Here is a 23590-nt window from a genome sequence, read left to right on the forward strand (position 1 = left end):
AAACTCAGCTGTACCAGTATAGACATTTAGAAAACACAATATATTATTAAGTATGTATACCAAATACCATGCATGCAGGTAATCCAGGAATAATAACAGAGTCTGGGCAGAGTTTCACAGATTTTATACAGTAAAGTAGGTGAATGAACAATTAAAACTTCTTTTTATCTTCTTAAGAGACAGATAAATACTCCTTATGATAATCTCCAGTACATATATTGAGAGACTCCTGAGTTAATTTAGGAGATACACATTTATAGTTCCATGTTAGAAGGCTCATGACTTCTCTTGTAAAATCTGGAGACTAGGTTTATTAAATTCCTAACCAAAGTGTTCAGCTTATATTTATGGAGATACCGTAGGAGGAATGGAGGGCCAGCTGCCTCCCCTTTATTAAACAAAGAAAATTTAATTTTATCTTATACATATAAATATAAAATGAACACATCTCAGAGAGTTAAACTCATAAATTAATGGATATTAAAGTAAGATATTAGAACCAATCAAAATGAGAATTTGATTTAGAGATTTGTATTCTTTTCCTGCAACTCATTTGCATTGCCAAGAAATAGGATCATTTGCATAGCTAGGGACAAAAATATTTTGCATTATTAATAGTTTTCTATACCTCATCTTCTATCTGTTAGAATTAGCTTAGTCAAAGACAAGGGCACACACCCCTATGGTATCAGGTAATTCCCAGAAGCTCCAGTTTTCATTGAAAGGTTGTTCAGTAATCCTTTTAGCCCATATCAAGAATCTTTCACATTTTTCCCTACACTATATCTAGAAGCTGAATGATTCCTGTGAGTATTGTTACCTGTTCACCTATCTAGATTTATCTCATTTTTACTGGTTTCATTTAGTGTTACTGGTCCTTTTATTTTAAGAAGAACAATTTCCATTTTAGATGGCCCTGAGTTAGTGTTAAAGCATAATTAGTCATGACATTTGTTAAAGATGGTAAAGAAGACTTTATTCAAGGGAGGACTATTATGATGGGTATACAGACCACTGAATTGGGGTTTTGCAGTAGGGAGAGAGATTGGGCTCAACTCTAGATATACAGCAAAGCAAAATGGGATTTTATAGCCAAGAGGCAGGGTGGAGGTCAGTGGATGGAAAATTACTGAGAGGTAACATGAGAGATTATGGGGGGATCCTAGCTAAACTCACCTAACATGGATTCTTGCTGATGGCAGATTAGGATAATCAGACATCAGCTGGTGATGGTGAAAGATGAGGAACTCAATTAGAAATTGAGGGTGTTCAGATATTGAGGATGGGGGATGCTAGCTAAACCAACTCAATAGGACTCTTGCCAAAATTGGACACTGCAGAGGTAAAAACTTAGGAGTCCGGGCCTATTAGAGAAGAAAGTAGAGGGTGCCTGAGTAGTTTGGTCAAGGTGAGAATCTTTTTCATTAGTTAATAGAATATTATAGGACAGTTAGGGGTTGGGAGTGGGAAAGGGGTGCTCATCAGAGGAAGAAGATTGTTAGTCAGAATCCAGGCTGGAAAATAGAAGCCATGCTAGGCGTTTCCATCAGAAGGGTATTAACGCAGGTGATGGGTTTATAGTGTGTGGGAAGGCTGAAAGACAGGGGACATTGAAATAATCCAAATAGTAGGAAGCAGCTGTAACCTCTAGGACTAGAGGAAAGAAATGGAAAAAATATTGTTACTGGAATCCAAGAACTCAGTGAAGCTCTTGTGAGTTCTTGGTGCACAGACCTCTAAATTAGAGGGCTGCACAATTGATTACTAAGGCTTCTGAAGGTGCTCAGAACAGCTACAGTTTAGAGAGATCTAACAAGGAGGGATCATTTGGTTAGTTCTTCACTTCTGAAGAAATACCAGACCTTTGAGCTGATGAGAGAACACTATATGATTGGTCTTTGTAAAGAGATTAGTACTTCATAGAAAGCCTGACTGCTTTTAATATTTCTCAGGAGTTGTGGTATAGCTACTGTTGGTAATTAAATTTTTTTCCTTCTACTTTTCAATCATACATCATTATTCATTGGCTGAACTAAATCTGGAAATTAAGTGAGTTTTTGCCAGGTTGTAGGATACAAAGTAAATATGTGAAAATCAATCTTATTTCTATATGCTAGCAATGAAAAATTGGAAAAAAATTTAAAAACATACAAATGGACAAGACAAAAATTGAAATATTTAGGTAGAAATTGTACATATTATATCCTGGATCTGTACATTGAAAAACTAGAAAATAGTAATGAAGGAAATCAAAGAAGACCTAAATAAATGGAGAAATATACCATGTTCATGGAATGAAAGACTCACTATTGTTAAGATTTAAATTCTCCCCATACTGTAAGTATAGAATCACAGCAATTTCAATAAAAATCCTAGCAGATGTTTTTTTTTGGTAGCAACTGACAAGCTGACTCTAAAATTTATATAGAAAGACAAAGTAACTAGAGTAGAAAACAATATTGGAAATGAACTTGGGAGACTTACACTACCTGATTTCAGGGATTACCATAAAGCTACAGTAAATAAGACATTATTGATAATAAGAAACAAAGGCCTGTGAGAATAGAGAATTCAGAAATAGAGTCAACTAAATAGATGTTTCTTCAAAGAAGATAATGTAAATGGCCAGCTAACACATGAAAAGGTACTCAATATCATTTGTCATCAGAGAAATGCAAATCAAAACCACAATGAGATACCACATCCACTAAGATGCGTATTATAAAAAAAAAATAATGAGTATTGGCAAGGATGTAGAGAAACTGAAATCCTCTCACTCTGCTAATGGGAATGTAAAATGGTGCAGCCACTTTGGAAAACATTGTGGCAGTTCCTCAAAAGGTTAAATAGAATTCCAATATGAAATTGAAATCTACTTCTAGTTATATACCTAAGAGAAATGAAAGCATATGTACACACAAAAGTTTGTACACTAATGTTCATAGTATCATTATTCATAATAGCCAAAAAGTGGAGCCAACACCAACACAAATGACCATGAAGTGATGAATGGATAAATAAAATGTGTTGTATCCATAAATGGATTATTAGCTATAAAAGGTGAAGTGCTGGTACATCTATAACATGCATAACCCTTGTAAACATTAATCTATTTAAGAAAAGCAAGTCAGAAAAGACCAATTATATGAATCCATTTATATGAAGTGTCTAGAACAGGCAAATTTTTAGAGATAGGAAGTAGATTAGTTGTCCAGAACTGGGGTTAGGGGAAATGGGAAATGATTGCTAATGGGTACAGGGTTTCTTTTTGGGGTGATGGAAGTTCTGAAATTGATTGTGGTAATGACTACACAACTTGTGAATATATTAGGACCCCTGAGTTGTACACTTTGAATGGGTGAATTATATGATATGTGAATTATGTCTCAACAAAATTATATACAAAAAGAAATAGACCCACAAATATATGGTCTATTGATTTTAAAGGTGCAATTGAAATTCAGTGGAGAGAGGATAGTCCTTTCAGGTATCTATATGAAAAAGATAAAAAATAAATAAAAAGAAGCTTGAGCTACACCTTGCCCCATATTGAAAAGTAACTCACAGTGGATCTTGGACTTAAACATAAGTGCCAAAATTATAAAAGTAATAGAAGAAAACATGGGAAATCTTTGTGACCTTTGATTAGGCAGAGATTTCTTAGGTGTGACACCAAAGGAATGATACGTAAAAGGAAAAATTGATGCATTTGGACTTCCTCAGAACTTAGAACTTTTGCTCTTCAAAAGATAAGGTAAAAGAATGAAAAGCTACACACTGAAAGAGAATGTTTGCAAAACTCATCTGATAAAAGACTTGCATTCAGAATATTTAAAAAATTCTGAAAACTCAATACTAAAAAGTCAACAACCCCATTTAAAAATAAGCAAAGGATGAACAGACACTTCACTGAAGAAAATATTTTGGATTACAAATAAACCAATGAAAAGATACTCAACAACATTAGTCATTAGAGAAATGCCAATTAAATCCACAACAAGTTACTACTATCTCACTAAACATATTCAAACAGCTAAAGCAAAAATCAGAAACAACAACAAAGAAACCCTAATACTACTGAGGGTTGACAACGGTGCACAGGAACTCAGCTCTTATTTGTTGCTGGTGGAAATGCAAAATGGTGCAAGTGTTTTGAAAAATAGTTTGGCATTTTCTCATAAAGTTGAATACATACTTCTAGCAATTCCAATTCCACTCTCATGTATTTGCCCAAGTGAAATAAAAACCTGTACATGAATGTGTACAACAGCTTTGTTCTTTATCACACCACAGTAAAAATAATCCAGATGCTCTCTGATAGTCAACCAACTGTGGTATAGCCATTCAGTGGAATACTACTGAGCAATTAAAAGAATGAACTATTATACAACATGGTGGATCTCAAAAACATTATGTTAAGTGAATATGTCAGATTCAAATGTCCTAATACTGTCTAATTCCATTTATATAAAATTGTAGAAAACTGAAACTATCATGATAGAAAGTGTATCAGTGGTTGCTGACGTCTAAGGTGTCAGGTGACATTGACTACAAAAGGATATAGGAGATTTTTCTTCTATATCTTGGTTATAGTGGGGTCACACAACTCTATGAATTGGTCAAAACTCACAGAACTGTATGCTAAAAAGGGTGAAATGTACACTGCATAAATTTTACCTTAAGTATATGGCAAAAAAAAAAAAAAGCCGAGAGTGTTAACTCTGAGCATTGTAGTTGCTAAAGAACAAAATGCTACCACTACATCAAAAAATGAGAAAAGAAGGGGGAAAGAAACACTTATTTTATATTGTGTGGTAGACAGAACATGTCAGAACTAAAAAAAAAATGTAAATAAAGAAAGAAGAAATTGAAAATAAAAAGGAAAAAAATCAAGAATGACATATATGGCTTATATGGAGATTAGCTATTTGAAGTGTACCCTTTTCTCCTCTCAGGTTAGTGCCTTCATTATCCTTAGCATACTCATTCCTCTCTCTTTGCTATGATTTTTAGTATTTAATTTATATAGGAACACTATCTTGAACTAATTTTTCTATTCTAACCCTTCAAAGTTAAGTCAAAAGCAAATGACCTCTTCAAAGTTACTGTTGTCTTACAGACACTTGTCACAGTGCCTGGAATATTGTAGGTGCTCAACAGATTATTGAAAGTATCTATGAATGAAAAATCCTGCCTTTTACAGATTTCTATCCCTTTGATTCTATGAACATTTTATATACGTATATTTTGGTACTTGATTATACTGATGTAATTTAAAACTGAATGTAAGTTATATTTCTTGTTAGATTATAAGTAGATTAATTTGTGTTAGAATAGTTACTTGACCACTTTGTGTCTTCATCATGTCATGCTCTGGTGAGGTGTTTTGAATTAAACATTTTTAAAAGCATCATTCTGGCTTCAAAGTGAAAAATAATTCACAAGAGCACAGATAAAAGCAGACAGAATAATTTAAAAACTATTGCAAATAATCCATGAGAGAGATGATTTTGTTTTACACCAAGCTGATAGCCGAAGGTGACGTGTGATCAGATTCTGGATATATTTTGAGAGAGAGCTGATAGATTTAGGTGTGTTTTCTGTGTGGCCTGAGAAAAAGAAATAACTAACCGATGGTGCCAAAGTTTTTGGCTTAAACAAGTAGGAGACCTTCCTTTTCTTAACCTTGAAAGATAAAAACATGACAGAAGAACAGCTTTGGAGAATAAAATCAAGATTTTGGAGATGTTGAGATGCCTTTTAGACATCCAAGTAAATGGGCCCATTAGTTACATAAAAGATGGAGTTCAAGGGGAAAGTAGGGATAGAAATATGATTTTGGGATCCATTGTGTATAGATGGTTTTAAAAGCTATTAGAGTGGATGAGATTGTTTAGGGAGTGAATGTAGATAGAGAAGTCATCCAGGGACTGAGCCCTTGACTACTCCAGTATTTGGAGGTTGCAAAGATGAGGATTGTGCAAAGGAGCCCAAGAAAGCACAACCAGTAGGGTAGTAGGAGGAGAACCAATATAAAAATCAAGTGAACTAAGTCTGTCAAGAAGGAGGGAGTGATCGATTGCTGATAGGTCAGGTTCAGAGCAAGTCTTGAGAATTTCACTGAACCCAGCAATTTGGATGTCACTGGTGACCCTAACAAGAACCTCATAATAAAGAGGTAGGAATGAAAGGTCCATTGGACTGTATGTATCTAAGAGCAAAGGTAATCAGCAGATGTAGAAAGCTCTTCAGAGTAGTTTTGCTATAAAGGGGTGATAAGAAATAGGGATACATTAAGTGAATGTGAGTTAAGAGGTTATTCTAAAAATTAAGATGACCAACATACTATGTTTGTAAGTTGGAAATGAGAAAATTTGATAACTGCCAGAGGAAGAGGTCACAGTTGCCACAGAACTCGATGAATAGGCAGGAAGAGATGGACTTGTTGACTGAGAGGAGTGGTATTTAGGAGCACAGAGAGTTCATTGGAACAGGAGGAAAGGTACACCTGGCTACAAAAGTAACAACTGACTCAGGTGCACTTACTACATAGCAGGTGCTGTTCTAAGCCCTTTGGGTGCCTTAGTTAATTTAGTCCCCCCAACAACCCTCTGAGGTAAGGACTGTTATTATTTTAATTTTAGAGAGGAGGCACAGCTATGTTAGGTAGCTAGTATAAAAATATGTAACAGTGGTAGCAAATAGGTAACTTGCTCAAGATACCATAGGCAATAAGTAATTTGCCCATGATCACATAGTAAGTAATTCACATGGCCAGGATTTGAATCCAGACAGTTTGGTTTCAGAGCTAGAACTTTTTTGACCAGTTGGACAGTCTGCCAGTTCTGTAATATGGCTAAGTTGCTGGATTGGTTTTTATAGGAGCATGTAGAAGTTTTAGTAAGAGAGAATAAATTATGAGAATTGATTCCCTTCCCAGACTTCTAGTATGAGTTTAAAGAGAGATCATGATAATGGCAGTATGGTGGGTAAGAAAACAAAATACTTTGATGACTAAATAAACTGCAAATTGAGACTTCATTCTGTTGATAACACGGAATGTTTATAACTTAGTTCAGTATGCATTTTTGAAGCTCTAGGAGATATGTAGATAAGACACAGTTCCTAACTTTGAGGTTCATAAGAAGGGTAAGAACGTGTACTAATAACAGACCATTTTAACAAAATAACTGAAATACTGAGGCAATTTCACATTTCTTGACCATTTCAAGAGTGTTTCATCCAACTTAAAAAATCATCTCTTAGGAACTGTACTAGACAGTGCTGATTTATAGATGAACAGGAGATAATTCCAATCCCCAAGGAATTTACCATCCTGTGGAGGCATGTAGACATTTAAATAGATAATTGTGATATGATAGATGAATGCTTTTGTAAGCACTGAAGAGCCAATTGAAAATTTCATATGTACACAAAAGTAGGGGAAAAAATACAATAAAACCTCATGTGCCCACCATTGAACTTCAGTGTTATCAGCATGACACAGTCTCAACAAATACTTCTAAGCTGAAATTGCTATGATGCTTTTAGTATTTAGCAGGGTAACTTTGGAGAAGGAAGAAACTGTTAATAGAAAAACTAGTTAGGTAATTGTGTATACCAAGCTTACAGGCTTTAATTATTATGGAGAGGAGGTTCCAAATGGAGAAAAATTTCTGAGGTACATAGAGTTGATCAGTTTCTCAGTTGTAATTCAGTGTGTATATTTTTTCAGAAATAAAACATTTTCCCAAGTTACATTTTTATTAGTGGACTTTAAGAAATTGAAAGAATCAGAGGGAACAATTTTAAAGAACTGAGATAACTGGTTTTTAGATTTTTAAAAAATTTACTGGATCTTTTACAGTGTGCCAAGTATTTTTGTTTTATTTGTCTCATTATTGCAGCTGTGTCATCACAGTTCATATGAAAAGGGTAAACTTTGCCTAATGGAGAGAAGTTTATACCCATTACACAAGGATTGGCAAAATTTTTATATTTGCTCTTGTAATATCTTTTCTTAAACAGTAGTCTAATTTAAATTTAGAAGCTGTCAGTGAGTCTTAGGGCTACTAGATAGGACCTTACATGACTTTTTTTTTATTAAGGTATCATTGATATACAATATTTTTTTCTTTTCTTATAATTAATCTACAATTACATGAAGAACATTATGTTTACTAGGGTCCCCCCTTCACCAAGTCCCCCACACAAACCCCATTACAGTCACTGTCCATCAGCGTAGTAAGATGTTGTAGAATCACTACTTGTCTTCTCTGTGTTCCACAGCCCTCCCCATTCCCCCCACCCACATTATACATGCTAATCGTAATACCCCCTTTCTTCTTCCCCGCCCTTATCCTTCCCTACCCTCCCATTGTCCCCAGTCCTTTTCCCTTTGGTAACTGTTAGTCCATTCTTGGGTTCTGTGAGTCTGCTGCTGTTTTGTTCCTTCAGTTTTTCTTTGTTCTTATACTCCACATATGAGTGAAATCATTTGGTATTTGTCTTTCTCCACTTGGCTTATTTCACTGAGCATAATACCCTCTAGCTCCATCCATGTTGTTGCAAATGGTAGGATTTGTTTTCTTCTTATGGCTGAGTAATATTCCATTGTGTATATGTACCACATCTTCTTTATCCATTCATCTACTGATGGACACTTAGCTTGCTTCCATTTCTTGGCTATTGTAAATAGTGCTGCGATAAACATAGGGATGCATCTGTCTTTTTCAAACTGGGCTGATGCATTCTTGGGGTAAATTCCTAGATGTGGAATTCCTAGGTTAAATGGTATGTCTATTTTGAGCTTTTTGAGGAACCTCCATACTGCTTTCCACAATGGTTGAACTAATTTACATTCCCACCAGCAGTGTAAGAAGGTTCCCCTTTCTCCACAACCTCACCAGCATTTGTTATTGTTTGTCTTTTGGATTGTAGCCTTCCTTACTGGTGTGAGGTGATATCTCATTGTGGTTTTAATTTGCATTTCTCTGATGACAAGCAATGTGGAGCACCTTTTCATGTGTCCGTTGGCCATCTGAATTTCTTCTGTGGAGAACTGTCTGTTCAGCTCCTCTGCCCATTTTTAATTGGATTATTAGCTTTTTGTTTGTTGAGGTGCATGAGCTCTTTATATATTTTGGATGTCAACCCTTTCTCAGATCTGTCACTTATGAATATATTCTCCCATACTGTAGGGTACCTTTTTGTTCTATTGATAGTGTCCTTTGCTGTACAGAAGCTTTTCAGCTTGATGTAGTCCCACTTGTTCATTTTTGCTTTTGTTTTCCTTGCCCAGGGAGATATGTTCATGAAGAAGTCACTCATGTTTATGTCCAAGAGATTTTTGCCTATGTTTTTTTTGGAGAGTTTTATGGTTTCATGACTTACATTCAGGTCTTTGATCCATTTCAAATTTACTTTTGTGTATGCAGTTAGACTGTGATCCAGTTTCATTCTCTTACATGTAGTTCTCCAGTTTTGCCAGCACCATCTCTTGAAGAGACTCTCATTTCCCATTGTATGTCCATGGCTCCTATATCGTATATTAATTGACCATATATGTTTGGGTTAATGTCTGAAGTCTCTATTCTGTTCGAGTGGTCTGTGGCTCTGTTCTTGTGCCAGTACCAAATTGTCTTGATTACTATGGCTTGAAGTTGGGGTGTGAGATCCTCCCCACTTTATTCTTTCTTCTTAAGATTGCTTTGGCTATTCAGGGTCTTACGTGGTTCCACATGAATTTTTGAACTATTTGTTCCAGTTCATTGAAGAATGTTGTTGGTAATTTGATAGGGATTGCATCAAATCTGTATATTGCTTTGGGCAGGATGGCCATTTTGACAATATTAATTCTTCCTAGCCAAGAGGATGGAATGAGTTTCCATTTGTTAGTGTCCTCTTTAATTTCTCTTAAGAGTGTCTTATAGTTTTCAGGGTATAGGTCTTTTACTTCCTTGGTTAGGTTTATTCCTAGGTATTTTATTCTTTTTGATGCAATTGTGAATGGAATTGTTTTTCTAATTTCTCTTTCTGTTGGTTCATTGTTAGTGTATAGGAAAGCCATAGATTTCTGTGTGTTAATTTTGTATCCTGCAACTTTGCTGTATTCTGATATCAGTTCTAGTAGTTTTGAAGTGGAGTCTTTAGGGTTTTTTATGTACAATATCATGTCATCTGCAAATAGTGACAGTTTAACTTCTTCTTTACCAATTTGGATTCCTTGTATTTCTTTCCTTTGTCTAATTGCCATGGCTAGGACCTCCAGTACTATGTTGAATAACAGTGGGGAGAGTGGGCATCCCTGTCTTGTTCCCGATCTCAGAGGAAAAGCTTTCAGCTTCTCGCTGTTCAATATGATGTTAGCTGTGGGTTTATCATATATGGCCTTTATTATGTTGAGGTACTTAGCCTCTATACCCATTTTACTGAGAGTTTTTCTCATGAATGGATGTTGAATTTTGTCGAATGCTTTTTCAGCATCTGTGGAGATGATCATGTGGTTTTTGTCCTTCTTTTTGTTGACTTGGAGGATGATGTTGATGGATTTTCGAATGTTGTACCATCCTTGCATCCCTGGGATGAATCCCACTTGGTCGTGGTGTATGATCCTTTTGATATAGTTTTGAATTTGGTTTGCAAATATTTTGTTGAGTATTTTTGCATCTACATTCATCAGGGATATTGGTCTGTAGTTTTCTTTTTTGTTGTGGTCTTTGCCTGGTGTTTGGTATTAGGGTGATGTTGGCTTCATAGAAAGAGTTTGGGAGTATTCCCTCCTCTTCTATTTTTTGGAAAACTTTAAGGAGAATGGGTATTATGTCTTCTCTGTATGTCTGATAAAATTCCGAGGTAAATCCATCTGGCCCGGGGGTTTTGTTCTTGGGTAGTTTTTTGATTACCGCTTCAATTTCTTTACTCGTAATTGGTTTGTTTAATTTTTGTATTTCTTCCTTGGTCAGTCTTGGAAGGTTGTATTTTTCTAGAAAGTTGTCCATTTCTTCTAGGTTTTCCAGCTTGTTAGCATATAGGTTTTCATAGTAGTCTCTAATAATTCTCTGTATTTCCGTGGAGTCTGTCGTGATTTTTCCTTTCTCGTTTCTGATTCTGTTGATGTGTGTAGACTCTCTTTTTCTCTTAATAAGTCTGGCTAGAGCTTATCTATTTTGTTTATTTTCTCAAAGAACCAGCTCTTGGTTTCATTGATTTTTTTCTATTTTATTCTTCTCAATTTTGTTTGTTTCTTCTCTGATCTTTATTATGTCCCTCTTTCTGCTGACTTTAGGCCTCATTTGTTCTTTTTCCAATTTTGATAATTGTGACGTTAGACTATTCATTTGGGATTGTTCTTCCTTCTTTAACTATGTCTGGATTGCTGTATACTTTCCTCTTAAGACTGCTTTTGCTGTGTCCCACAGAAGTTGGGGCTTTGTATTGTTGTCCTTTGTTTCCATATATTCCTTGATCTCTATTTTAATTTGTTTGTTGATCCACTGATTATTTAGGAGCATGTTGTTAAGCCTCCATGTGTTTGTGAGCCTTTTTGTTTTCTTGGTACACTTCATTTCTAGTTTTATACCTTTGTGGTCTGAAAAGTTGTTTGGTAGGATTTCAATCTTTTTGAATTTACTGAGGCTCTTTTTGCGGCCTACTATGTGGTCTATTCTGGAGAATGTTCCATGTGCACTTGAGAAGAATGTGTATCCTGTTGCTTTTGGATGTAGATTTCTGTAGATGTCTATTAGGTCCATCTGTTCTAGTGTGTTGTTCAGTGCCTCTGTGTCCTTACTTATTTTCTGTCTGGTAGATCTATCCTTTGGAGTTAGTGGTATGTTGAAGTCTTGTAAAATGAATGCATTGCATTCTATTTCCTCCTTTAGTTCTGTTAGTATTTGTTTCACATATGCTGGTGCTCCTGTGTTGGGTGCATATATATTTATAATGGTTATATCCTCTTGTTGGACTGACCCGTTTATCATCATGTAATGTCCTTCTTTATCTCTTGCTTCTTTCTTTGTTTTGAAGTTTATTTTGTCTGTACTAGTATTGCAACACCTGCTTTTTTCTCCCTGTTGTTTGCATGAAATATCTTTTTCCATTCCTTTACTTTTAGTCTGTGCATGTCTTTGGGTTTGAGGTGGGTCTCTTGTAAGCAGCATATAGATGGGTCTTGCTTTTTTATCCATTCTTTTACTCTGTGTCTTTTGGTTGGTGCATTCAGTCCATTTACATTTAGGGTGGTTATTGAAAGATATGTACTTATTGCCATTGCAGGCTTTAGATTCATGGTTACCAAAGGTTCAAGGTTAGCTTCTTTAGTATCTTAACTGTCTAACTTAACTCGCTTATTGAGCTGTTATAAACACTGTCTGGTGATTCTTTATTTCTCTCCCTTCTTATTCCTCCTCCTCCATTCTTTATATGTTGGTTGTTTTATTCTGTGCTCTTTTGTGTTTCCTTTAACTGCTTTTGTGGGTAGTTGATTTTATTTTTTGCCTTTAGTTAGTATTTGGTTGGTCTGCTTTCTGTGCTGTGATTTTATTTTCTCTGGTGACATCTCTTTAGTCTTAGGAGTGCTCCCATTTAGACCAGTCCTTCTAAAATACCCTGTAGAGGTGGTTTGTGGGAGGCCAATTCCCTCAACTTTTGCTTGTCTGGGAATTGTTGAATCCCCCCTTCATATTTAAATGATAATCGTGCTGGATACAGTATTCTTGGTTCAGGGCCCTTCTGTTTCTTTGCATTCAATATATCATACCATTCTCTTCTGGCCTGTAAGGTTTCTGTTGAGAAGTCTGATGATAGCCTGATGGGTTTTCCTTTGTAGGTGACCTTTTCCCTCTCTCTAGCCACCTTTAAAACTCTATCCTTCTCCTTGATCTTAGCCATTTTAATTATTATGTGTCTTGGTGTTATCCTCCTTGGGTCCCTTCTGTTGGGAGTTCTTTGTAGTTCTGTGGTCTGAACGATTATTTCCTCCCCCAGTTTGGGAAGTTTTCAGCCATTATTTCTTCCAAGATACTTTCTATCCCTTTTTCTCTCTCTTCTTCTGGTACCCCTACAGAGCAGATATTGTTCCTTTTGGATTAGTCACACACTTCTCTAAATATTGTTTCATTCCTTGAGATAATTTTATCTCTCTCTGCGTCAGTTTCTATGCATTCCTGTTCTCTGGTTTCTGTTCCATCAATGGCCTCTTGCATCTTATCCATTCTGCTTATAAATCCTTCCAGAGATTGTTTAATTTCTGTAATCTCCCTCTGGATGTCATCCCTTAGCTCTTGCATATTTCTCTGCAGCTCTGTCAGCATGGTTATGACCTTTATTTTGAATTCTTTTTCAGGAAGATTGGTTAGGTCTATCTCCTTCTCAGGGGTTGACTCTGTGATTGTGGTCTGTATCAAATTCTTCTGCCTTTTCATGGCAATAGAGGTATTTGTGCAGAGCTGGCGCGTGTGTCGGCTGGGAGAACATCCCTTCTTGCTGGTTTGTGACCTTCATCTCCTGAAAGAACAGCGACCTCTAGCAGCTTGTGCTGGGCAGCTGTGTGCAGCCGGGGCCTCTGATTCTTGCCCGGCTGCTGTGGAGTTAAGCTCCGTGGTTGCTGTAGGCATGGCTGCCTCAGGCTGCTGCTCCAATATGTCAGAGCCACGTCGGAGGGGAAACAGCAGGAGGCTGTTTTTTGCCGTTAGGGGCCTCCAAGGTGCACTGCCGCCCAGAGGGTTAGGGCACCCAGAGTTCCCCAGGATTCCCAGCTGCTGGGCTAAGTGTCCTGGGTCGCTTCCATCCAGCTGTGGGGTCCCTGTCCCTTTAAGACTTTCAAAAAGCACTCACTTTTCTTTGTCCCAGGGGCGCCGGCTGCAGGGACCCACTCACAGGTTTTACTCTCCCATTTCCCTTGTATCCAGTACACTATGCACTGTGTGTCTGTGCTCTGGTGCGGATGGCTAGAGCTGGGTTTTTAGCTGTCCTGGGCTCCTTCTCTCTCCCCACTCCGACTCCTCTCCTCTGGCTGGAAGCTGGGGTGAGGGGCGCTCGGGTCCTGCCTAGTCGTAGCTTGCATCTTACCCCCTTTGTGAGGTGCTGGGTTCTTGCAGGTGTAGATGTAGTCTGGTTATTATCCTGTGTCTTCTGGTCTGTCTTTTAGGAATAGTTGTATTTGTTGTATTTTCAAAAATATATATGGTTTTGGGAGGAGATTTATGCTGCTCTACTCATGCCGCCATCTTGATATACAATCTTATAAAGGTTTTACATGCTACATTGTGGTTACTACATTCACCCATATTATTAAGTCCCCCCCACACCGCATTGCAGTCACTGTCCATCAGCCTTAGCAAGATGCTATAGAGTCACTATTTGTCTTCTCCATGCTGTACTGCCTTCCCTGTGACCTACCTATATTGGGATTGTGAATTTAGTGCCCCTTAATTCCCTTCTCCCTCCCTCCCCACCTGCCCTCTCCCATGCCTCCCCTTTGGTAGCCGTTAGTCCCTTCTTGGAGTCTGTCAGTCTACTGCTGTTTTGTACCTTCAGTTTTGCTTCCTTGTTATACTCCACAAATGAGGGAAATCATTTGGAACCTGTCTTTCTCTGCCTGGCTTATTTCACTGAGCAATAATACAGTCTAGCTCCATCCATGCTGTTGCAAATGGTAGGATTTGTTTTCTTCTTATGGCTGAATAATATGCTCTTGTATATATGTACTACATCTTCTATATCCATTCATCTACTGAGGGACGCATAGGTTGCTTCCATATCTTGGCTATTGTAAATAGTGCTATGATAAACATAGAGGTGCATTTGTCTTTTTGAATGTGGGATCTTGTTTACTTTGGGTAAATTCCTAGGAGTGAAATTTCTGGGTCAAGTGGTATTTCTATTTTTACTTTTTTGAGGAACCCGCACATTGCTTTCCATAATGGTTGAACTAATTTACATTATCACCAAGAGTGTAGGAGTGTTCCCCTTTCTCTGCATCCTCGCCAGCATTTGTTGTTGCTTGTCTTTTGGATGTTGGCCATCCTAACTTGTGTGAGGTGATATCTCATTGTGGTTTTAATTTGCATTTCCCTGATAATTAGGGATATGGAGCATCTTTTCATGTGCCCGTTGGCCATCTGAATTTCCTCTTTGGAGAATTGTCTATTCAGATCCTCTACTCATTTTTTAATTGGGTTATTTGCTTTTTGGGTGTTGAGGCATGTGAGTTCTTTATATATTTTGGATGTTGACTCCTTATTGAATATGTTGTTTATGAATATATTCTCCCTTACTGTAGAATGCCATTTTGTTCTACTGATGGTGTCCTTTGCTGTACAGAAGCTTTTTAGTTTGATGTAGTCCCATTTGTTCATTTTTGCTTTTGTTTCCCTTGCCTGAGGAGGTATGTTCAAAAAAAAGTTACTCGTATTTATATTCAGGAGATTTTTGCCTATGTTTTCTTCTAAGAGTTTTATGGTTTCTTGACTTACACTCAGGTCTTTGATCCATTTTAATTTTCCTTTCATGTATGGAGTTAGACAGTAATCCAGTTTCATTCTTTGCATATAGTTGTCCAGTTTTGCCAGCACCAGTTATTGAAGAGGCTGTCATTTCCCCATGTATATCCATTGCTTCTTTATCATCTATTAATTGGCCATATTTGTTTAGGTTTATATCAGGGCTCTCTATTCTTTTCTGTTGGCCTATGAGTCTGTTCTTGTGCCGGTACCAAATGGTCTCAATTGCTGTGGCTTTGTAGTAGAGCTTGAAGTTTGGAAGCATAATCCCCCCAGCTTTATTCTTCCTTCTCAGAATTGCATTGTCTATTTTTGGTCTTTTGTGGTTCCATATGAATTTTAGAACTATTTGTTCCAGTTTGTTGAAGAATGCTGTTGGTATTCTTACAGGGATTGCATTGAATCTGTAGATTGCTTTAGGCAGGTTGGCCATTTTAATATTAATTCTTCATCCCCATGAGCATGGGATGTATTTCCATTTACCGGAGTCTTCTTTAATTTTTCTCATGAGTGTCTTGTAGTTTTCAGAATATAGGTCTTTCACCTCGTTGGTTAGGTTTATTCCTAGGTATTTTATTCTTTTTAATGCAATTGTAAATGGAATTATTTTTCTGATTTTTCTTTGTGCTAGTTCATCATTAGTATATAGGAATGCAAAAGATTTCTGTGTATTAATTTTCTATGCTGCAGCTTTGCTGAATTCAGTTGTTCTAGTAGTTTTGGAGTGGATTCTTTAGGGTTTTTTATGTGTAATATGTCCTCTGCAAACAATGATGGTTTAACTTTTCTTACCAGTCTGAATGCTTTTTATTTCTTTGTATTGTCGATTGCCAAGCTGTTGAGATTTTTAAAGAGTAGAGAAATATAGTACTGACCCTGAACACTTAGGTATGAAAGTTAACTTCCATGGAAGATTTTCTAACCAAAAAACAAAGCCAGTGTCTGAATTGAAAACTTGGTATTGTTTTATTACATTAAAACCATCCTTAACATATTCATTTTCTTTATTAACTATCAGAAAGTCAATACTCACTTAGGAGGTATTTTGATTGTATTCTTCATGACTATAATTCTTATCAAAGTAGAGAAATGCGTTCTTCATCAGTAGTGTCTTAAGTAGCTGAACATCAGCAAGCTGTTGGGAAAACAAAATGAAACCTAAAATCAGAGGAAATCTGAAAGATGAGCATTGCTAAGCCTGAACATCCATAGCTTTCTTCCTTTTCATATTAAAATAATGTTCCATTTTTCAACTGAGGCAAAAAAATGGGCAAAACCATAAGCAAACTGAAAGACAATATGTGCTCTTGATCTTCACAGTGACCTTTATCTCTTTTTTTGAATTTTTACTTAGTAGAGCTTCTTTAACTTGATGTAAGACCTAGGTTTACATGTATAAGTCTTGTCATTATTGGAGGAAGGAGAAATTCCCAAATTTGCATGATGCCACCCATCTTTCACTTTCAGTTCTATTCTGTTTTCTGAGAAAACCTTGTGAAATAGGGCAAGATGCTGCCTTTATGTTTTCGTACCTTCTAGCACCTACTTCCAACCTCTCCTCTATCAAAATTGCCCTAACTCCATCAGTGACCACTCATTTTCATTCCATGGCTTTTCTTCTCATTCTTAATTTCTCTGCTGTTTTTGTTAGGTGTTTTACCTTGCCTTTGAAATTCTCTCCTGGGCAGCTTTAAAAAATAGGAAAAGTTCCTATATGCCTTGTTTAAAAAAAAAAGCCTCTTTGAAGGTAACTAGATGAATACATGACAGCTTTATGATCCTTTTAAAATCAGGGAGAATGTTTGCTTTTAATGTTTGCTTTCTTTGCTTAGCCTTAATAGTTGATCACATTAATTTAATTTCATAAATGTACTTGTTCATTTACCTAAAATGTATTGAATGCCTTCTGTGTGCCAGACACTGTTTAAGATGTTTGGGATGCATAACTAAAGAAGTCGTAGATTCTTGCCCTTGTGGAATTTATGTTTGTGCATTTAAAAACTATCTGATTGCTCTATGTTTAACATACATCTGGTTTGTGTTTGACTTTTTGAATAGATACCCCTCTTGTTTCTAGTGTAGAATTCAGCATGTCTTATAACTAGTTGCCTATTTCCAAGTCTCTTGGGAGCTGTAGTTAGCGTTATATTAAAGCAATGGCCATATGTAGTTATATTTTTATCAGAAATATTGAAAGCAAGATTCTTTCTGTAAACTGCTCTTTTCTTTGGATCTTCCCTGGTCACAGATACTAGTATCATCGGTTTAATATCCATTAGTACCTCTTAAGTACTGGGGTGCTGTATGCAATATAATTATTATATCCTTACCAGGATAATCAACTGTAACTGAAAGCTGTCAATCATGCAGTATTATGAATGACTTGGTTCTTTTTAAATATCAGTGTATAAAGATAAATAATGACTAGGTTTTTAAGAGAGAAGAAAAGTGTTTTTTCATTATGCCTGGCTAGACAGATGGCTGAGGGTCAGCTAGAAGGTGAATGTTGATTAAGTTGAATCATATTATGATAATGTTCATTAGGAACTGTTGGCTATTAACTGTAAGGAATGTGATTATGCATGTGTAAGGAGAGGTATTCCGAATTCAAAATCTTATGTAAATCATTGCACAACATAATCTGAGGCAGCATAATATTTAGCAAGTTGTTCTCTTCATTCTGCCTGCAGTATTGGAAATACATTGAAGAAGAATGTGTAAGTTCTAGGAGTGAATAGAGGCCTAGAGCAGTGTAGATAGAAGTGCATGGATTTTGGAAAGGTTGGGGAAAATAAAATGCATTAGACTTGTTGATGGATCAGTAATAAACTATGCGGCAAAGAGGAATGTCAACAATAATTTCCAGATTGTGGGGACAGTCACTGTGATGGGATACTCTGGAAAATGACCAGGTTTAGGAAGAAAGAATAGGAGTTCAGATTTGGGCAGGTTGCCTTAGAGCCTCTGGAGCTCAGAATACATGGGTGTGGTGATAATGCTCAGATTCAGGAGAGTGGAGAGAAGCAGATCACTGAGGAAAAGAGTGGAGAGAGGAAACAAGCAACACTTAAGAAATTAATAGAGGAGAAGCATTCAGCAGTGGGGCCTGTGAGGCGGTAGAAAGACAGTGCTTTGTAGTTGAAGTCAGGGGAAACAAAGTGGTCAACAGTGAAAGGACTGAAAAATGGCACTTTAATTTATTGGCATGGGAAGTGATCATGTATTAAGTGAAAGCTATTTTCTAGGAGAGAGAAGCCATGTTGAGCTGAGTTGAGGAATGAATGGGAGGGGAAGAAATAGAGATAGTGACTTATATAACAACTATTTTGAGAAATTTGATGGGCTAATTAGGAGACAGTATGGGAGCTAGACTGTTATGTGGAGTTGAATAAAAGTTTCTTTTACACGGAAGGTATTAGGGTTTTAATAGCAATAGATACACAGTAATGACTTGTTGATCTCCATATATAGCAGATATTTAGTTACTTTGAATTTCCTCTATGTGATACTATACATTACTGAACTCATAATTCGCAATATTTTGCATTTAGTTTCAGAGTACATGAGCGTAGTACTTTACACATTGTTGTTTTTGGTTAAATCAGGTTTTTACACTATGAGTACAGAAACTCAGCTACCCTTAGATCACATGTTTTTCCTATTCAAAAATATAATCAGAACCAAATAATAAAATATGAATAAGATCCTTTTACAACTGATCCTGGCTCTCATGTGGCATAATACTCTTTTGCTAATCTTAAACTCAACTGCACAGTGAAGAGGAGTCAGCAAGAAGTTAGTTCCAGGTGTCAAATAGTTGACTCAGGTGTAAGTCTTCTCAAGAATAATTGATACTCTTTCTCTTGTATTTTGTGGAGCATATTGAGCTATATGGTTTTCCCAAATTAACCAAAGTAATATTTTAATTTAAGTCCAAGAGAGAAATTTAAAGAATCGAAATATAGTTTATATACAATGTTATATTTGTTTCAGATGAACAACTTAGTTATTCATCAGTTACATACATTACTAAATGCTCATCATAAGTATAGTTACCATCTGTAACAATACAAAGATATTACAGTACTATGAACTATATTCTGTGTGCTCTACTTACATTTCTGTGACTAAATTATTTAGTAATTTGAAGTTTGTACTTCTTTATCCTCTTCACCTGTTTTCCCTGTTCCCTGTTCATTTACCATCTGCAATGGTAACCTACCATTCTCTGTGTTTGTAAGTCTGTTTCTGTTTTGTATGTTCATTTGTTTTGTTTTTTAGATTTTACATGTCAGTGAAACCATATGGTGTTCATCTTTCTCTGAGTTATTTCATATAGCTTTATACCTGCTAGTTCCATCCATGTTGTCTGTTGTCAACAAATAGCAAGATTTCCATTTTCATAGCTGAATAATACTTCTCTATATATAGGTACCAAATCTTTATCCATTCATCTTTTGATGGACACTTTAGTTGCTTCCATATCTTGGTTATGGTACGTAATGCTGCAATATACATAGGGGTGCATATATATTTTACCATGAATGATTTCATACTTTTTTGTGTATGATTACAAAAGAATTTAAGATCATTGTAAATATTTCAAATAGCATGGGCAAATAGAAGTTCTTTCCCTCATAGTTCTATACAGATATTTTGAATTTTATTCTTCCCTATTTTTTTTCTATGCATGTTAAAAGCAGGTTTCAAAATGTGTTAGAGAAAGAGAGAATGCATATTTCAAATAATACCATATATATGATTTTGAAATCTGCGTTTTTTCACTTAGCAGCATAACTATATTCTTTACTAGTGCAGTGGCCTCTTAAAACATACAAACTCTATCTCTTTTTACTCCCTTTTGCTTCAAGGCTATCAGTATTGTCAGCTTAATAAGTTATCTAACTCAACAGTATAAAATTTTCCTTGAAGAGGCTGAAAGAAAGCAGAATGGATATAAATTTGATGGTTTATTAAAATTGCTAATGGGATGAGTTTAGTTGAACTTTTGAATTATGGAAGTTATTACAGTTTTTCCAGTGTAGTCAGGTTATGACAAATGGGGAAAGCATAGCACATATTTTTAGAGGAAGGGCATGCCCACAACTGAGGTCTGGGCTGGTGGTGGAAGAATGTGTATAAGCTAGAGAAGTAGGTGAAATAGGTGGGAGGCCAATTTTAGAAAATATACATGGATTCTATTACTTATCAGGCTTAAAACTTGAAGCCAGAGCCTGGGATGTTAGGTCAAACCAGAGTACATCAAGGTTTGGAGTCCATCTGGTTACACCATGGTCAGTTCTAAGAGATCAAATGTGAGCAGCAAGCACAAATTGAGATAAACTCTGAGCAGAAGGCATAGAACTTAATTCCAGGTTCAAGGTAGGCACCAGGAAAAAGCTGAGGAAAGGAATTTATATTCATGAGCCTGGAAACTATAATTCCATTTCTTATTCAGTTGGGCAGATTAACATAGTAGCATACCTACTGTGTGATCATTGACTTCATGACAAGAGATAACTTGCATTTGTTCTAATTCTAAACACCCTTGGAAATGGGCAAGGCTGATAAGTATATGTTGCTCCCCCAGCTCGGAATTGCATAAGTTTTGTAGGAAAGGGCTAGGACCTTCCGGTAGGGAGCATTTTGGATGAGGGGGTATAGTCAAGTTGTGATAAGCCTGTGGTCCGCTCCCTGCATCCCCTCTCTCATCCACTGTCATACACACAATCTTAGGCACTGTGCCATACATTCATCTTGGGGGATTCAGAGGGTTCTTTTTGTCTTGAAATGTTGTGTAGGAATATATAGTTCACACATTCATTATTATGAATAAGCTCATAGGATGATTAAAAAAAAGTTAATGAGAGGAAGAAAAAAGCTTTCCTTCATAGTGGAAGAGCATGGTTCACAAATGAAGAAGATAGGAGCAAGAAAAATTGAAGACATCCCATTATTTCATGCCCCTGCCTCCCATTTTTCTCTTGACCCAGGCTAACACCTTTGTATAAACTCATTAATATATATACTTTATATATTACATAAACTTTCCATAACAACAGCAGTTGAGCACCTGGGGAGGGAGTATGAGTGGTTTATTTTCTTGTTTTTTTCAGGCACAGTAACCTTGGTGCACGACCAAAAGGGCTGTCCACTCTGGTGAAGAGTGGCGTTCCCGAAGCATTGAGGGCAGAGGTGTGGCAGCTGTTAGCTGACTGCCATGACAACCAGGCAATGCTGGAGAGATACCGACTTCTTATCACAAAGGTAGGAAGCTCTTTTCTTATTATTCTGATGGGACAACATAGTATATCCTGTTTTCATAGCTCCAGTAAGTCAGAAATGCTTTGAATTTCTCTAAAAACTATGATGGTGTTGTGCAGTGAGGTGTTGCGCAGTGAGTGGTTCTGCCTTTTGAACTGAACCTTTGTTGGAAAGTGGTAAACAATGCCCTGTAGTCATCTTTGAGCACTTTATGCCTTGGATTTCATTTTTTTGTTCAAGTGACTATATAATAACTATTTACCAAATTGGAATGTATTCATGGTTCAAGTGTTTTCAATTAATTTTTCGTATGGAATTTATATATAGTTACACTTGTACACAGTAACTGTACTCTAGTATAATTTTAAAGTTAAATTAATTTAAAATGAAGTAAAAAAAAAAACCTTCTGTGTTTATGTAAGCTTACACTTAAATGTTATGGATGGCTGCTCAGATCCTTATTCTTTCAGGAGTTCTTGGTTCAAATGTAATTTCCTCCGATGTCCAAAAAGCTGATTTTAGAGCATAGTAGAGGTAACCACTGATCCTAGACTTTCTTCTTATGTCTTACTTCCTACTTCCTTAATCTACTCTGAATCATGGATTTTTAAATAGTAGTAACATTTTGTTTTGAAAACATTCTGTATTCATAAATGAGGTTTTTGATAACCAAGATTTGTTCCTTGGGATACATCAACTTCTAAAATTTTTTAGCCCCTCTAATTCCTTCTCCCTTCCTTCCTTCACTGCCTCCCTCCCTTCCACAAATATTTTCTAAGTGCCTGGTATGTTCAATCCCTGCTAAATTCAAATTTTTTTAAACTCTTTCCATTTTTATGTTTAGTGTTTTCTTTAGCAGGATATGTGAGATGCTCCATTGATGTATGTGTGTGTGAGTGTGAGTGTGTGTATGTGTGTGTGTGTGTGTGTGTGTGTGTGTGTGTGTGTGTGTGGTATCTAAAATTCCATTTGTATTTTTTAAATCACAAGCACAGAGGATGTTGAGCTGTACTGTGCCATGGTACTGAGACCTCACTAGGTCCTTGGGTCTGATGACCACTTACTTGTCCAGTGTGGTTCAGGAGTGACCTGAAAGAAGGGACTTGGACAAGTTGGAGTGGAGTAGCAGTGCTGTGTACATTCACATATTCACTCTGAATATTGCAATTTTCTCGCAGTCTGTGTGTGCTACATTAAGTGCATTTACAGGTTGTCTAGTTTCAACTTAACCCTCATAGGATGGGTGAGTGGTTTAAAGATTGTTGTCACAGGATGTTACATATCAAGATACCAAAAAACTCCATACTAATCTGTCCCTTCAAGTAAGGATTAATGTTATGATAATGGATGACGCAGCAATTACTTTTGGAAATGAACTTATGTGATGGAGAAGGACATTTATTTGAAACATTTGGCAATTTAAACATCACTTCATGATTTTTGTCATTGAAAACTATATACATCATCATAAAACTCTTAACACCTTAAAAACCTGGAATCAGAGATTCCAAATGTGTTTAAAACTTGTACAAGTAGTCGCAGTGAATTTGAAACTGATTGTCAAATATAAAACTAGAGTGCCTTTTGATTTAGTCATAAGAATTCTTTGAGAAAATGAGTAATTTCCTAGCCACATTTCAACAAAATGATTGATGGATGAGACTGAGTAAAAGATGCACCTTTACTTGGGTCTTGGATCTTTGTTAGTCTTTTTCAGATATAATAATGATGAAAACCATAAATGAAAAAACTGATTTTGAAACAAGTTTTCAAGCTGCCATTTCATAAACTGCTAAACCAACATATTAAAAATGTCTCATACT

The 23590-nt window shown here is 36.4% G+C and overlaps 1 protein-coding gene across 6 annotated transcripts in view; it reads left to right on the forward strand.

Moving 5' to 3' along the window:
- The window catches only part of RABGAP1L (RAB GTPase activating protein 1 like), a 685104-nt gene that overhangs the window by 158526 nt on the left and 502988 nt on the right, over window positions 1-23590 (forward strand). For all 6 annotated transcript variants that reach the window (XM_073216782.1, XM_073216783.1, XM_037013728.2 and 3 more), the window contains one exon: window positions 21620-21770. In XM_073216782.1, the coding sequence (XP_073072883.1) occupies window positions 21620-21770 (151 nt within the window). The remainder of the gene's footprint in view (window positions 1-21619; window positions 21771-23590) is intronic.

The sequence above is a fragment of the Manis javanica genome, chromosome 11, assembly GCF_040802235.1.
Source record: "Manis javanica isolate MJ-LG chromosome 11, MJ_LKY, whole genome shotgun sequence".
Taxonomy (NCBI): domain Eukaryota; kingdom Metazoa; phylum Chordata; class Mammalia; order Pholidota; family Manidae; genus Manis; species Manis javanica.